At 38.4% G+C, this 17,593-nt stretch overlaps 1 protein-coding gene across 2 annotated transcripts in view; it reads right to left on the bottom strand.

Annotated features, from left to right (window-relative positions):
- The window catches only part of frmpd1b (FERM and PDZ domain containing 1b), a 40,894-nt gene that overhangs the window by 7,655 nt on the left and 15,646 nt on the right, over positions 1–17,593 (bottom strand). For both annotated transcript variants that reach the window (XM_041798019.1, XM_041798020.1), the window contains exons 3-12: positions 15,625–15,735; positions 12,318–12,490; positions 9,012–9,114; positions 6,934–6,979; positions 6,602–6,706; positions 6,316–6,411; positions 4,109–4,234; positions 3,870–3,989; positions 2,091–2,224; positions 209–335 (exon numbers count right to left, since the gene is read on the bottom strand). In XM_041798019.1, coding sequence (XP_041653953.1) covers positions 209–335; positions 2,091–2,224; positions 3,870–3,989; positions 4,109–4,234; positions 6,316–6,411; positions 6,602–6,706; positions 6,934–6,979; positions 9,012–9,114; positions 12,318–12,490; positions 15,625–15,731 — 1,137 coding nt within the window. In that variant the 5' untranslated portion in view covers positions 15,732–15,735. The remainder of the gene's footprint in view (positions 1–208; positions 336–2,090; positions 2,225–3,869; positions 3,990–4,108; positions 4,235–6,315; positions 6,412–6,601; positions 6,707–6,933; positions 6,980–9,011; positions 9,115–12,317; positions 12,491–15,624; positions 15,736–17,593) is intronic.

Genomic DNA, 17,593 nt, shown 5'->3' with positions numbered 1-17,593 from the left:
CCGACTATTTGCTTCTTAGTCACCCTCCCACCCACTATTTTCTCTACTAACATCCTGTCACTCTTTCTACCATTTTAAACCTCAAGGAGATTACCAGTTACTGCAATTGTCAGCTAAGAACTTCTCTAAAGCCCCTACAAAAGTGTCAAGATGTATCTCTTTAGACCTCTTGATGTTTCCCTCCACTCATTAATCAGTCGGTCTCTACCTTCTGGCGCGGTTCCAGCAGGGACTGTATCTTTTTGAGGTGGTAGCTGATGGCTTTCCGCAGGTCCTTCTCCCTCATGTTACTCAGCAGCGTAGGAGAGATAAAGCTCTCTAGGCCAAACTCCTTCCTGTCATCACACACACAATATTCATTAACATATATAACACCTCTAATGATTGAAAGAGAAATAACATTGCACTGCGGTTTCCCATGTTATAATCCCTTGATAGGTTTTCTGGTAAAACAGAATGCACTGGTGCAATGAAGGGTGGCTGGTGCATTATTCTCCTGCAGATTCTTGCAGATGGACTGGAATGAATATCTTGATTCTTACACACAATGGGCATTGCTAACATGCTAACAGAATGCTAGCTCATTTCTACTAGCCAACACTGGATCTAGCAGTGAGTCTGGGAACAAGTCAAATCCACTCTGGCTACTTACTATTTAATTACGCATTGATTCAATTTCAGTATGAGGCAGCTTTTGGCTGCTGTGACAATACACCTGGCAATACCTGGTAGGTTTTGTATCTCTTCGTTTGAACTCTTATGATAAGAAAACTTAAAATTAGCTGAATAATTTTAGATTTGTGTAATCACCTTGTTTTTTTGTTTTTTTTTCGATCCATAGCATCCTTATTTTTTCTTGTTTCTAACATGTTTATATTTAAAAAGTCTGCAGTCTATTTGTTATGTCTGACTTTGAGCTCATTGTTATGTGAAGCACTTTGAATAGCTTATAAAGGACATCACTGTTACAGATTATTATTAATGCCTCCAAAGGACAGAAATCCTGCTTTAAAATGGCAGAGATTAAACTTTTGCCACATTAATATTTATTATTTCAAAAAAGAGACACTAATGCAGTATACAGTTCATTCAGAAAGTATTCAGGCCCCCTTCTCTTTTTTAATTTTGTTATGTTGCTGCCTGATGCTGTAATTAATCTACATTCAGTACCCCATAATGACAAAGTGAAAACAGAATTTCAGAAATTTCTGCAAATGTATCAAAAAGAAAAAATGAAATATCACACTGACATAAGTCAAGACTTAAGTCTTTCCAAATCATGTCCACTCAATTCAATTTAATTTACCACAGGTGGACTCCAGTCAAGGTATGGAAACATCTCAGCAACAATGAAATAAAATTTAAGGAAGCTGAGCTAAATTTCAAGTGTTGTTGCAAAAGATCTGAATACTTACTCAATGTGATATTTCACGTGTTTTTGCTTTTAGTAAATTCACAAAAAATTCTGATTTGCTCCTCTGTCTTGCCATCAGCTCTGTCTGCAGTCTCCCTTTCTGTTGTGAAATTTGAAAACACAGTGACAGGTAGACAAAATACAGCTCCAGTTTACATCCCTTTGGTAGTAAGCCTGTCTAACAGTGCCCAAGTTTGAAATTTGTCAATAAAAGATGACAAAGAATAAATATGAGACATGACACTAAATCTTTTGATCCCCAGAGCTTCTACTAGATGTTACTAAAACAGTTTTAACTTGATGCCATTTTTGTCTTAACATATTATTAGTTTAATATGAGGTAAGAAAGTCTGTCAATACATCAGAGTTCTTATGACTGCAGCATATCGATCTTTGGTGAGTCATTTAGATGGTCTTTCGAGATATGGATTTGTGCTTGTGGGTTAAGGGCAAAACACAACCTTGTGCACACAATAAACCCTTTCCAATCACATTAATAGATTAGACATGAAGCATTTCCCCACTGTTTCCACACAAATTAAATTAATTGCAGCAGTAGAATAAGCTCAGGATGTCCACAGTTGCACAAATCCTTTAAAGAGAGGTGCTCGAGTCAGTACCACGATTTCCTGCATGTGTGGCTTTAAAATGAAATGCACATACAAACGTGACTTACGTTATACTCTTGATCGAGGTCCTTGTCTGTCCGCAGCTGTCTAGTTTTTCGTGCATGTGCAGGGCCGCCAGGCGTAGTGCAGTGTTACACTTCATCTCGACCGCGAAACGCTCCTGAAGCACGTCCCCAACACTCTGGAAACACGAACAATCTCAGTGTAATGCATGCAGAAATTAATATTACATATTATTCAGCACTGCATTACATTTCAAGCTGCTTTACTACTTAAAAAAACAATGTATCATTCTATAGATACACTATATGGACAAAAGTATTTGGCTGCCTGACCTTACACCAACAGGGACTGTGATGACATTGTATTCAAAAACATGTACTTTGATATGGAGTTGGTCCCCCTTCAGCAGCTATATCAGCCTCCACTCTTTTTGGAAGACTTTCCTTTCCACAACATTTTGGAGTGTTTCCGTGGGAATTTTTGCCCATCATGCTGCAGAGCATTTATGAGGTCAGGCACTGATGTTGGACGAGAAGGCTCGCAATCTCCATTCCAGTTCATCCCAAAGGTGCTCAGTGGTGTTGAGATCAGTCAAGTTCTTCCAAACTGAACTTATCAAACTGTCACTGGTACTGTCATGTTTGAATAGAAAATGGCCTTCCCCAAACTGTTGCCACAAAGTTGGAAGCATAGCATTGTCCAAAATGTCTCGGTATGCTGAAGCATTAAGATTGGACGTCAGTGGAGATAAGGGGCTAAGTCCAAACCCTGAAAAACAGCTCCATACCATTATCCCTCTGCTTCACAGTTGGCACATTGTAGTCAGGCAGGTAATGTTCTTCTGGCAGCTGACAAGCCCAGACTCACCTATCTGAGTGCCAAACAGAGAAGTGTGACTCCTCACTCCACAGAACACGTATCCACTGCTCCAGAGTCCTGTGCTGGTGTGCTTTACTCTACTCCATCTGGACGCTTGGCATTGGAGTTGGTGATGCCAGGCCTGCAGGCAGCTGCTCGACCATGGAAACCCATTCCTTGAAGCTCCTGCTGCACCGTTTTTGTGCTCACATTAATTCCAGTTGAGGTTCACTTTTATGCACCATGCCTTAGCAGTCGTTGACCCAGCTCTGAGATTTTACGTGGTCTTCCACTTTGTGGCTGAGTTGCTGCTGTTCCTAAAACCTTCCTTTCTAAGAATATCACCTACAGTTGACTGTGGTATATCCAGCAGGGATTAATTTCGAGCACTGTCACACTGCAAAGATGGCATCCATCACAATACCGAGCTTTGAGTCACCAAGTACTACAGAATGACCCATTTTGTATCACATGTTTGCAAATGGAGGCTGCGTGGCTAGATGCTTGATTTTATGCACCTGTGGCAGCAGGTCTGATTGAAACACCTGAACTCAATGATTACCAGATGTGGCCAAATACTTTCGTCCTTATAGTGTATATACTCAAATAAGATCATTATACATCATTGTAAGCAAACGAACTTTTGCACAACCAAACTCCCTTAAAAAGAAAAAAGCAAATGCATCAGGAGACGAAGACTTCTCATGGAACAATAAATACATATATATGGCACTTGAAATGTATTCAAGAGTGTTCAAGAAATTATGAAGTCTTCCGTTTGTCCCAAAGTTATTCCCATTGAAATATAAGATGGCAATTTTGAATCTGTCTGTATGAGACAAGGTTTAGAGGAAACATGAGCATGCAACAGGACATTTACTAAACATTAGATATTAAACTACTAGGGTCTGCTTCTGATTTACAGTGAAAAGAACAATGACCATTAATAAGAGAATTGATCTGACCTGTAAAAACAAGTACTCAAAAGCAGAGGGGTCATCCTGCAGCAGGTCTGTGGGGTCTCTGGGGATAAAACACACCCTAAATAGACATCTGTAGTCATGGGAGTCTTTCTTCTGCACAACCTGGTTAAAATAAATAATAGAGGGACATGTATCAAAACACTGCATGCACTCTTAGCTGGGCTGTCTTTCACAACTGCTGTATGCTGAAAGTGTTTTTGTGCATCCAGAATTTCTTTCACCTTCTGTACAAGCTCATCCTCATGCAGCAGCAGTAGCTTGGTGATGCTGTACTGTTGCTCCAGCACCAGAGCGAAGTACTCAATGGCCCGGATGGACAGTTTATCCTTCAGAGTCAGAACAATGTCCTGGAAAAACAACAGTTTAGACCCCCTTAGAGTAGCTGATGGCAGAAGATCATATCACATTCCTCTCTTAGTTCTCCTTTGATTGTGAATAAAAACTCAAATATAAATTTAAACTTATCAATTACAGACAGCATTAGATTTTAACCTTAAATGAATATGAACTCCCTGTCTCATTACGATTTGATTTCAGTCCTAAACATATCTCTCTCCACACATTTCCAGCTGGATTAATGAAGATATCTAGGAAGGCCTGCATTAACCAACTCTACATTCCTAAAAAAATCATAAGATTCCTACTGTTTAGTACATGGCTTTGGAGCTTCTGCAGCTGAAGCCTCTCCTTACTTTTAATGTTTCAGCCTCAAGAAAGTATTCAATTAATCATGCTTTATTATTCCATCATCAAGAACTAAACTAAACTAAAAACAGTCCTCCTACAGCCTTACAGCCTCGCAGCAATCACAGCATAACCTGTGGTGTGCTTAGCTGCAGAGTACACCCACTACTTTCTAGAAAGCCTTTCATGCCTCGTTCTGCTATTTGGGCTCATAATAATGATGCTGAAGAGCCCAATGAACACATCTTTTAAGAAAACTATGTAAGCAGTGCTTCAGATATTGTAAAGGGAAAATATTGGAAAGTAATATGATTTTTCTGATTATCCTTCCTTCAGTAACATAAGCACATTTACCTTGGTATGACTCAAAAAGAGGTTTTGTATCCTAAATGATTAATAGTGGTTTGGTTATGTATAGGCAAACATGGCAATTGCTCAATATTGATTCTGCACTCTCTTGGTCAAAATAGAAACACAATGCATCATTTAATTTCAAGGGTTGCCTCCAAAAAATGTACAACTTTAAACTTAACTGTAAAGAAAACTGGCTCACATGATGTCAGAAAAGTATTTCTTCTTTAAACTGCATCAAGAGGAGATGCAGGAGCATCAACATGATGACATGTGACCTTAAAAGATTCTCAGAATCAAGGCTCATTTTCATGTATCAGGGTTTTAAGTGTCTATTACTCTGCTGCCATAATGTGAGATTTATGTCCTTATTTGTGTCTACGGCTCAAGGGCACCCTCCCTCAGGTGTAATATTACACAGGCAGCTGTCATGCTTGCCGGTGTGAGATGTACCAAGGGTAAGATGCAGACTGCAGCACTGTACACATACAGTTTATAAATGCCTGTATTCACACATTAAGGGCTCACAAATGCAAAGTAATTGATAGAAATGTTGATGAAATAAGCACTGGATGCCTTTTCATAGTTTCTGCCAGCTAAAATGTCTCAACAGCAGCATTGCACACTTATTAGTGGCCTCTGTGCTATAGTTATGTGCTACATGTGCAGTCTACTCTGTTCATTTAATCAATAGAAAAAAATGATATGGCATAATATTGCAATATTTTGTGTGGCGTTACAGTGTCAGAAAATTTTGTAAGGATATTTTGTCCTATGCGTAACCCCTACACATACACATGAAAAAATGAGGCAAGATAAAACATATGACAGGGGTAAAAATCAACACAGAAGTTTCTCTTTACCCTTCAAGCCTTAAGCTATTTTTTACCTAATTTGTCTTGACTGGACTCATTGTCTTATAAAGCTTGTAAAAGATCAACTCTGTGGTACACAGTCAAGACCTAAACGGCCTGTTTTTTTCAGGACAGCCTGGGCTTTGAGAATATTTGAGCTACGGTAATGTCACTTTAATTTAAAAAAGTAATAGTAAAGACATGGATACAACAACAGCCAGCTTCAAGAGGGATAAAAATGAGAGGCTATGATTTTTGGCTCAAAAGTTATTGAACGTTTTATAACCTCTGTCCGTTCTTGTTGTGTCAGATAATATCAGTCTCAAATGGTCTCTGCAGAGATTTTTTTATTTTTGGGCTTTTATGCCTTTTTTTTTGGTGGGATGGTGGACTGAGTAGGAAATTTAGGGAGTCCCTGAGGTATAACCCTACGTATATGCATAACCCATCTTTGTGCCAACATTAATTAAAAGTGGCTCAGCTGAAACATGTTTAAAACAAGTTATTATTGTTGATAAATTCGGATATTTAAAGCATACCTTGACAGTGGTTGTGTTGTCAAACTTGAAGGCTTTTGTCTGCCCATTCTCTAAATAGACTTTTAGGACATTGGGCAGGAAGAGAAGAGAGTTTCCCTGATGGAGAAATGAGAGAGATTTCATTGTGTGGTTAGTCAGAGATCAATATCAAACGAAGACACATAAAATAGGAAAAGAGCACATGACAGCCAAGACAACACGACCAAATAAAGACTGATTGTGAAAGATCCAAATATAAGAGTTATTACAACAGCTGCAAGTCTATATGAAGAAAAGATTTTCTTACCTGAGTGTGCCCATTGACCACCACCTCTTCTGCGAAGCGCACTTTAACTGGATTACTCCTCAGACGAGCTCTCTTCTCTGCAGACATGATGGATGACTTGGGGTTCTGCAGCACAAAGATGCAGGTAAATTATGAGAGATTAAATATTCACAACAAGTCTGAAAACAACAGTCTACAGATCAAAACATTTATATCTGTAAATCACATTCACTGAGTTTAGTCAGAAAATGCTTCAAGTCACATGCTTTATAACACAGAGAGAGGATCAGTTCGAATGTTGGATGGTGAGGATGTGTGTGCATTTGTGTCATCAATGTATTCATTGTACTCACTGTCATGTGCCGTAGGATAGTCACAGTAATACAATCCTCCAAATCCCTGGGTGGAGAGAAACACACGCACACAGACACACGCACACAGTTAGCAGAGATCTTTATCTTTTTTTTTCCTGCTGTCAAGTAAGCACTTACTCCTTTGACCTTTACTCCTAACTTAGTAAGCCCTTCTCTCACACACACATACTGTATACACACTTTCTCACACATTAATCATGAACACACACTCTATCAGTTGCACTACAAATATTCAAAGAGCATTCAGGCACTGAACAGACCGGACACACTGGTATTACGACCCTGATCCCAGAAACTAAAGTATTTTTTCTTCAATCAGCAGATGGATAGACCAGCGCTGTTTCCTCCTAAGGGAAACCAGGCTTCCCAAGATTTTTCAGACTATGAATGTTTATCAGTCAAACACTTTATTCGTCACTGTTGCTGCTCCAATCATGTGCCTTCCCCCGTTTAACCCCCCTCCCTTTGTGTGAAACAGCACCCCTCTTAATGTTATGTGGTAGATGTGGAGTGAAGCTACTTTTTTTTTTTTTTTAGCTTTTTTCACATGTCTGAGGAAGTCGGTTGAAGTTTGGCATCCCTTAGTAAAAAACACAGAGAAAACTAGCCAATCAGATGAGACTATGGTCATGGCACAGCCACACTGTGTTTAGTCATGACTTTGTCAAGAGAAGCTAGCTGCCCTCTGGCTTCACACCAATCAAATCAACATGCCATCAATGTGACTGACATGAAATAACCGGAGACCGCCCTCAGACCACCAATCACAACATTAGCAGAAGATTTGGAGTTTAAGTATATAAAAAACAAGCATCTCTACATTTCAGCTAGAGCACAAAATAAAATTAAATCAGACAACTTGCAGTTGTCCTATCAGTCACAGTGGCCTACAGATCATTTAAAGTATTATAACAGAGAGATTTATGCCAGAAAATAGTCCATTTAATCCCCAATTTAGGAATCAGAAGCATTTTTTAAAAACTGAGAGGCCTGTATTTCCGAGTGGATGTTGCTTCGACTCGTTCAACCGACATGGCCACACCATCCTAAAGCAGATTTTACTGCCTCAATTTCATGATTCTGAAGCTTAACTTTTCAAACTAAGAGAAGTTTTTCATAATTTAAATTTGGCCTGGTGGTTCATAACAGTGGTCTGTCATACAAAAAACCTAAAATAAAGACTTTTGTTGTCACTTTACAGGAACTTTAAGGTAATATTCTGCCTGGTGTTGAGTACGTCAATTATTTGAGTATTTTGAGTGCTTGTGTGTTTGATTGCCTACATAAAACCTGCTGAGAGAGATAGAATGTCATATTAGTGTCACAAGTGTAATCTAGCTTAGCTCCAAATTTCAGATTTTCTATTTAACTGTGAAAACATAAAGTGGCAGGCATTCCAGGACAGAAAAGGTTGCAGGGAAACAGGTTTGTCGCTATGTTTAGCTTTGCATATTAACATGTCAGGCCCCATTCCAAACAAAGAAGTGCTTGTGTGTGTGTGCATGCCCCCACACCACACCTTTGAGACAGACAGTTATTCATCAAACAGCAAAGCCCTGGCCTATAACAAAAAACCCACAAGTAAATTGTGTTTGTAAAAAAAGTTTAACTGCTTCAGAATCACCAGAAATGACAGGCCAGTTCTCTATGCATGCTATGATATTTTCACATCTGCCTTACTTCTTCATCCCAAGCCTCACAAACAACTTTTAAGCCAATCATATCATTATATAACCAGAGGATAAAAATCATGTACGAAAAACCTGTACAATGCACCATTGTCATGTATTAAAGAATCACAACATGTTTAGCTTTGACAGCTCATTAGCTACTACAATCTTAAACTGTTTTTTGAACGTTATTACAAGATATCAGGACTCTAATCGAGTCAACACATTGGCTGTCTGTTTATCTAAAGAAACCACTTTTGATACAGCCCTCTATTTGAATGTATTTTTATTTCATCTGTCTTGAATATTTTTAACTTCACTGTATTTGCAAATTCACTGTGTTTGATGGGTGTAGAGGGATGTATGGATGTATGAAATTCCTCTCACCTTAAGATGTTTTCCACCTGCTCATTGCTCAAATCTTCCAGCACTGTATCATTAATCTGCAGCACCTGGTCCCCCGGAAACAGTATCCCATCTGCAGGACTCCCTGCAAACATGCAAACACACACAAAAACACAATGAAAACAGCGATCGCCTGCATGAAACAAAAAGCCCAGCTGCACACGTGGGCTCAGCTCAAATAAACAGAGATACAGAGACACAAATGATGACACACATGGTTATTCAACATGGCTGACTCAACAGTGTTTGATGAGCTCTCCAGGATGTAAGGGGTTACACATATTCTGGGCCTCATCCAGCTCGACTCCACTCTGCTTTCTCCAGTTATTTATACTCATTTATCTTCAGGAAAGTGGGCAGACTGAGGCACAGCAGTTTAGGCTTACTCTAACAAACACACACACTCAGGCACATAAATAAGAAGCATTTGAATGTGCAAACACACAGATGCATGCATGCACGCTCTGACACACCCTGTCTGCCACATCCTTCTTTTCTCGTATTCACAGCATCATGACCTCCCTCATCCCCACCTCCCTTCACCTACTGCTTCCTGCACTCTTTCACACTCATTAATCTGCTCTCCTTGCTCATGTCTACACTTTGGTCTTATGTCTATTCCCTGCTGTGTCTTCCTGCCGGCATCTTGTCTGTATATTAAATCTTGTCCTCTGTTATCACCTTTCTCTCTCTCCCTCTCTCTCTCTGGCACAAGATAGCAATTACAGAGTTGGTGGCAGCGAGGAAGCCTCTTCAGAGCATTTATCAGCTTATTTTACAGGATGGATTTAAAAGTAATGGATCAGCATCTCTCTCCCGTCCACTCTCTTCTATCAAAACTTGTCTAAATGAGAAGTGATTGAATTGAGAAAGGATGAGCAGGTGGCTCTGTTGTTCTCTGGCACTGTGCCCTGCAGTGTGAATGCCAGGAGAATGTCAATGTGTATTTGGAAGAGAAAGAGCGAGACATACATGTAAACTTGTTATGCAATGTTTTTTTCTCCCTGATGAAGTGCTGAACATGTAGACACTAAATCATGGTTTCTGAGTTGAATAAAACCTTACAGAAACCTGTAAATATTACTTTGAGTGCACAGATTGAAATCAGAAAATAGTGGCATTGAAAAGACATTGTAAGTCATTGTTCAGTTTCTAATTTCTGGAATTAACATCCAAAATGTAAATAACAGTGCCTTAGAGAAATCATTAAGGACATTTCAGTCAGTATGCTTAAAGCTAAGGATATGTTGTCTATAATCTTATTTCGTTTTAGTTAGCTGTGTAAGCACACAATACCTTTTTTGCAAAGCCTCTTTTTTCTTTCAGTTTCAATTAACTTAAATTAGTTTTACAGTTTTGTATGACTTCTTTTGTAGGTTTTAGTTAACTGGGATACCCTTGATACAGAACATAAAACATTTTCAGAGAACATTTCTCCTTCAAACAGATGTGCTTCAGGAAACTCGACTGTAAGTATCCTTCCCTTGGATGTTTAACTTTCTTATTTATTTTAGAAATCAATCATGGTCCGAATAATTTGGCATTTTTTGCCAGAAGAAAAAAACAAAAAAAATCTCTGTAATCCCAAAATGAAAACAGATTTCTGTAAAGTAATGTCAATCAAATAAAAACATGCAATGTAAAAAAAGTGACTACATATATATTCACTCCCTTCAAATCAGTATTTTGCTGTATGCTTTCGGTCATTGTCTTGCTGGAAAATAAATCTTCTCCCATGTTCTAGTTCTTCTGCAGGCTGAATAAGATAGTCCTCCAGGATTTTCCTATATTTTGCCACATTCATTTTATCATCTACATTTACAAGCTTTTCAGTGCCAGCTGCAGAGAAGCATCCCCACAGCATGATGCTGCCACCACCATGCTTCACAGTGGGAATGTTGTTTTTGTGGTGATGTGCAGCAAACATAGCATCTTGTCTGATGGCCAAAAAGCACCATTTTGGTCTCATCAGATCAAAGAACTTTCTTCCACTTGACCATGGAGTCTTCCGCATGTCTTCTGTCAAACTCTAGTCGAGATTTTATGAGTTTTCTTTAACAGTGGCTTTCTCTTTGCCACTATCCCATAAAGCGTTGACCTGGGCAACAGTTGTTGCATGCAGACTCTCTCCCATCTCAGCTGCTGAAGCTTGTAACTCCTTCAGAGTAGTCATAGGTGCCTTGGTGGCATCGCTCAGTAATTTCCTTCTTGCACGGTTGCTCAATTTGTGAGGACGGCCTGATCTAGACAGATTTACACATGCGCCATATTCCTTCCATTTTTTGATGATGAAATTAACTGAACTGCAAAGGATGTTCAGTGCCTTGGATTTTTTTGTTTCCATTCCTTTGACGTATACTTTTCAATAACCTTTTTTCTGAGTGGCTTGGAATGTTCTTTTGTCTTCACGGTGTAATAGAAGCCAGGAATACTGATTAACCAGTGACTGGACCTTCCAAACACACTCTTTATACTACAACCACTTGAGACACATCCACTGCTCTTCGATGATCCCAGTTTCACTAATTGTGAGACCACTAGCACCAACTGGTTGGTAAATACTTATGCAATCTTATTTCACATAAAATATTTTTGTTTAATTGACATTACTTTGTAGAAATCTGTTTCTCTTTGACATTAAACCATTTTCTGTATTTTTTTTGTCAAAAAGCAAAATTATATTGACCATGACTAATTGATAAAATTAATAAAAGGGTATAACTGAATATTTTTTTAGGCACTGTACATGTGTGGGCTCCAGCATAGTGTCCAGGGCAACACCAACCCAAAGCATATAATACCATGCAAAAGTATTAATCAAAATTTAGTAACTATCATGCTGATGTATGCCCATGTGTTAAGCTTTCTAAAAAGCTTAGTTTACACTAATTGAACAAAAGCAGATGGTCAACAACTCTGTTGATGAATGCAGCTCCTTGCAGCATTCTTTACCAAATTAGTGGAGTAGAGGATGAACTGTGAGGGAAAAAGAAACTAAAAATAGAGTCACTGACTTTTCATAAACATGCTTGTCTGCTTCAAACAGACACAAGAGTATGTTCTGGTGTGGATTGTACAGAACTGAGGGATCTTTGACATTTTATCATTTTATCATTATATTTTAAGTTAAAAGTGTTTTAATTCTGCAGCTTAACTCTCTTCTTTGCATGCCTTGGCTCCAAATGTCATCACCAGCGTTATACAGTATGTCAGCACCTATTGCAGGGGGATTTTGACAAACACTCATACAAAAACAGACCACTACAGCATCACACTCTCCTGATGTACCTGTGGCGACATCCCTGACCAGCAGGGGTGCGTCTGTGGTGAGGGTGAAGCCATGTCCGGTGCTGCTGTCCAGGACTGGGTCTCTGGTGATCTGCAACGACAGCTTGGCCACAAAGTTCTGATTGGACAGACTGTTGGAGCGCTGTGACCTCCCATCGCCTAGCAACCGCTCTCTGAGGAGGTAAAACAGAGTCAGAGGTCAGTTAGAGTCCACGACGTCAGAAGGAAAAGATTCATGCAGATCAGGTGGACACAGTGCTTTCTTGTTTGCTGTCAAATCAAAACTTTGTCGCATTTTAGTTCTTTATTATGTATCTACAAAACCCAGGCAAGACGTTGATTTAAGCTGACAATTGAAATTGATTCTTCTACCTTAGCTTTGAAATTTTCACGCTCCTGAATGATATCTGTAAGATTCAGCAAAGATTTTTAATGATACTTCAGGGTTGCAAATACAGCCTGTTTCCAAAAATGGTGGGGCATTATATCAAGAACATACAACATAATATTGTACAGTACTGATTTATGAACTTTTGATGACTTTTAATCAAATACAGATTTTGAAAAGGCCCATCATAATTTTGTCTTATTTCTAAGTTTGATTTTTTAACATTTATCCCATTTAATAACAGAGTCCAACACTAAAAAAATTTCCACTAATACAGTGCATTCAGAAAGTATTTTGACCCACTTCACTTTTCATGTCCAATCAATTTAATTTATCTCAGACAGACTCCAATCGAAGTGTAGAAACATCTCAGCAACAATCAAGAGAAATGGGAGGTGGCTGAGCTAAGTTTAAAGCTTTTTTTTTTTTTTTTTTTTTGCAAAGGGTCTGAATACGTACGTGAATTTAATATTTCAGCTTTTTTTAAATGCATTTCTGAAAACATTCTGTCTTCTTCTATTTTTGTTATGATGGGGTACTGAGTGAAGATTCATGAAAATGAACATGAATTTAAATGACTGTAGCATCAGACGGCAACAGAACAAAATTTAAAGAATGGAAGGGGGTCTGAATACTCTCAGAATGATCTGTATTTTCATAAAATAAAACAAAATTATAGCAGGAAATACCTACAGTATGTTTAAAGGTTGATGTCAGGAGTCCAGTAATAATTGACTTCTAAAGCAGAACCTCAAAAAGAAGAAAATAACCTCTGTATATTGAACATCATCGGCTCTTTTACAAAAATAACAGTAGGGAGGCACGATACTGGATTTTTGCAGAAATCCAACAACCCGATATTTCTGGATTCATTTTAACCAATACCAGTATTGATACAGATATTTAAATATTTAGACCCAAGACTTATGTCCTTAAAACATGCTCTAAAGTTTAAAGATGAACAAAGAAACAAACTTTATTTTTATTAATCTAAAATTTAAGGAATGATTATGAACAGACTTTGCTGACATAAGTCTGTTCATCTAGCCTAAAACTCCACTAACTTTTGAACACATATTTATTTAGGCTGATATTAACAATCATTATAGTTGGTTGTAATTATCATCAGAAATTTTCATATCTGCTGATACCTTCACAGATGCTAACCAACTGAAATAGTAAATGTGCCAAAATGCTAACAATTACAATAATAATGTGGATTTGTAGCAGACATTGTGGTAAGCATTTCTGCCATCTTAATCAGGCTTTTATGCTAACGATCGCTGATGAGAATATCATTACATTTATAGTATGTTAAAATTTCGATCCACAGATGGCGCTACATCAAAACCTGGCTTTAAAACTGATCTTAGGGATCTTTAAAATAAACAACAAATTCAAAGTAACAAATCAAACAGTGGTTGAATTTGTCACTGTGATCCTAATGTTGGACCTAATGTTGTTGCTTTGGTCGAAGTTTTGTTCTTCCCCTTCACAGTCAGGTTACTGCATGCATCTTAGTTTTTTTTTTAAGTTTTTTTAATATTTCATAGACATTTTACATTTCTGTCTAGATTGATTTGTGTATCTCTTTATTAGGCTGGTTATTTTATTGTTTTATTCAGCCTCTGTCCTCCTTTATTACTCCGTCTTATACCAGCATTGTTTAACGATTCCATTACAGGAATACTAGCTTTAAAGTGTAATTTTTGTCATCTGGTTGTTGTTGTGTTTATTGATGTCTTTGTGTACAAGCTGCTCTAAACTAATCATAAAGTGATCAATACAGTTGTTGAGCTGAAAAGGGGACCAAAATGAAGATCGACAAATCTTGTCTGTATGCACCATTTCTGTACAATGCCATCCCTACAGCCATGACACCAACGATGTAAAGACATTTAATCCCCCTGTGTTCATTAAAAGGCACAATATTGTTTCAGAACTCTTCATTCCTATAAGACTGAATTTACAGCAAGCCAAGAAGCCATTAATGATATTTCATCAACTCGAGAGCAAGAGAAAGGTCACATTTATATAAACTCGATACATCCAGCGGATCCTGGGAATATATAGCGTATACATGTTTAAATCTAACATCCTCTCCCTGAGGCCTACTCTTCTGGTCAGCTGGATGTGACATTATAAGATGTTTTTTTCTCAGGACTGAATAACAGTGATGCTGTGGGCTTCCTCTCCTCCGCACTGCCTTCTGTGGCAGAGAGAAACCACGCAGTGGACAACAAGGGAATGAAGGCATCTTGAAAGCATATTTGTGGTTCAGTGTTGGGTGTGTTTGTGTGAGAGGAGGACAGTCAGGTTTGAATACGCACTCTGTTATGTGTAAAGCATCTGAATGTGTGGGTGTGGGGAGGGGATATGGTTTGTTTTCATACCACGTGGAGACATCAGTCACTCATTTATTTCCCTTGATCAGTTTTATACATTATATTATTTATAATCAAATATTTCAAAAAATCTTATCAAAATAATCAGTTGTACGGTAACATTGTTTCTCATTCCAAATGATATATAACCAACATCCCACACTTCTGTCCCACTGCATCTGGCAGCAGGCCTAGAAGTGGATGAAGCTGTTTTCTACCCTAAACAAGACTTTTTTCTTTACAGTACAAGTTGTTTTGTTTGTTGTTGATGCAGCAGTTTCTGTGGGGTCGGCATTTTCTGCTCCTGTTTACTGTGTGGTGCCAACTCTTTCTACTGCATACTCAGTGGTTTTTTCTTCAAAATCTACCCCATAGTCTCCCTCAGGACTCACTAATCATACGCTACCTTCAACAAGTGAAAAGGCCCAAGCATTGTCAGAACTGCTTTCTGGATATCTTATTTAAAAACTCACAAAACTGGATAAAACATGGGTTCAACATATGGAAGAAGCTCTGACCATTTTTCATGCTTTACCTGCTTAGCGACTCTCGAGTGCGACGTATTATTGTTCCCACCACCTGCTGCACCCGACTGGCCCTCCGAGCCGGAGACCTGCTCCTACATCGCTCCTTCTCCTCCATTTATCTAAAGAGACAAAAAGAGAGAGCGGATATGAGTCAGACATAATCCCAAAAACAAAACAAAAGAACACAGCGAGAAAAAGAGACACTGAGAGAAAATGAAAGGATTTGGAAGGAGAAAATAAGGGAGAAATTGTTTAAAGTTTAGCTCCTTTTTGTTGGCCTGTGCATTCAGGCAAAATTAGCATCTCATCTGCTGTGTTTTTATATTCAGAGCGTGTAGCCTGTCTTGAATACGATGAATAATCAGATATGTGAACAGAGAGCGAGGGAGGCTGAGGGAGGAGAGGAGAGGGGAGGAGTGTAGCCAGAAGGAACAACAACACATGTCACACACATTCGAATAAATGACCTGATTCTCAAACACAACCGCACAATCGCCCGCTGAAGAAAATCACAAAGACTTGAGCATAAATATGCTACAATCTGCATGTTCAGTACAGCTCTGCGGCTGTGAAATTTCTGCTTATCCTGCCCTTTTATCAGGGCAGTGTTCAGGACATAATGAAGGATGGAGGGCTCAGCAGGACCCCAGGGAAGCAAAGCTGGTCAGCATTGAATCCTGTCCAACTCTTAAGACTTATGAGTCTGCTCAGCTGTGTTTTGTTTCTGTCAGCCAATCAATACTCTGGCTTTGAGCTTGTAAAGCCTCTGATAATTCTCTGACAGGGTTTATTATCTTTTACTGAAAATAAACTCTACAAAGGCTCCTGTATGAGAGATGTACATGTCTCCTATGAGTCTGATGTAACGATGTAAATTATCTTGAGGGGTCAGTTTACATGTTTATTTTGATTATTTGAAATATGATCTATTTTCAATATTAAAGCTCCTGTTAGGAGTTTTTGATAATTATGGGATTAACTCAAATCAATAATGATGTCTCTATCTGAGATACAAACGCAAACAAGACAGTTCACATAAAGGGAAGTATTTTTTTATCTATTTTTTATTATACCTGAAACTGCTGCAGCGGGTATGTTGTCAGATGAGCTCATTAAGCTTCAAAGACAGCCTTTATTTTTATTTTTTCCTAAGATGATTGAAATGTTTGACAGAAAAAAGAAAGCAGGACTTTTTAAAATCAGAAAAAACTAAATTCATATGCACAGGACAAGTTCTTCATAGATGTCAGATGCACAACTTCCACAGGGGGTGCCAAAACTAACACAAACCAAAAGTTCCTCGAAGGAGCTTTAATCTATCTGTGTATTTGTGATGTATTTCTTCATTTTTTTAATGCCTGTATTGGACTTATAACCCTATACAAAGACATAACTAAAGCAGAGGGTCTCAACATGGGGTCAGAGCCCCCTTGGGGGTCATGAGATACTGAGAGGGGGTTGCCAGATGCCCTCAAAAAAGAAAAAAAAATTCTTAGATGATTTCAAATTGTACATATTACCCTTTTTTATGAAAATACATGCATAAAGTTAGTCAAATGTATAATTTTACAAAATCATCTAGTGAACTTAAATCAAAGCAATATGTGAAATATCCTGAAAAAGTAAGTCTGCACATAAAAATGCTTTAATTTGCACAGCTGTGTTCAAATATGGTTCAGCTACCTTCAGGCACAGCGGGGGTCCCCAGTCTCTGGCATCTTTTTGGGGGGGCAGGGACTGAGAACCCCTGACCTTAAGAAACATCAACTTAACTTTGTTTTGTTTCTGTCAGCCAATTAGCAAGTCGATTTTAAGCTTGTATGGCCCCTAATATTTTTCTGACAGGTTTGAAATTTGAAAATAGACTCTGCTGTTTAATATATGTACTTATTTCCTTTTTGTTTGATCTTATAATAATAGAGATAATAGAGGGAAGGCTTGTGTTGCAGAGTGAAAAATGTAGTGTTTGTTTAGACC

This window comes from Cheilinus undulatus, linkage group 10, assembly GCF_018320785.1.
Source record: "Cheilinus undulatus linkage group 10, ASM1832078v1, whole genome shotgun sequence".
NCBI lineage: Eukaryota > Metazoa > Chordata > Actinopteri > Labriformes > Labridae > Cheilinus > Cheilinus undulatus.
The sequence above is the reverse complement of the archived record's forward strand: the minus strand, read 5'-3'. Positions and strand labels throughout refer to the sequence as shown.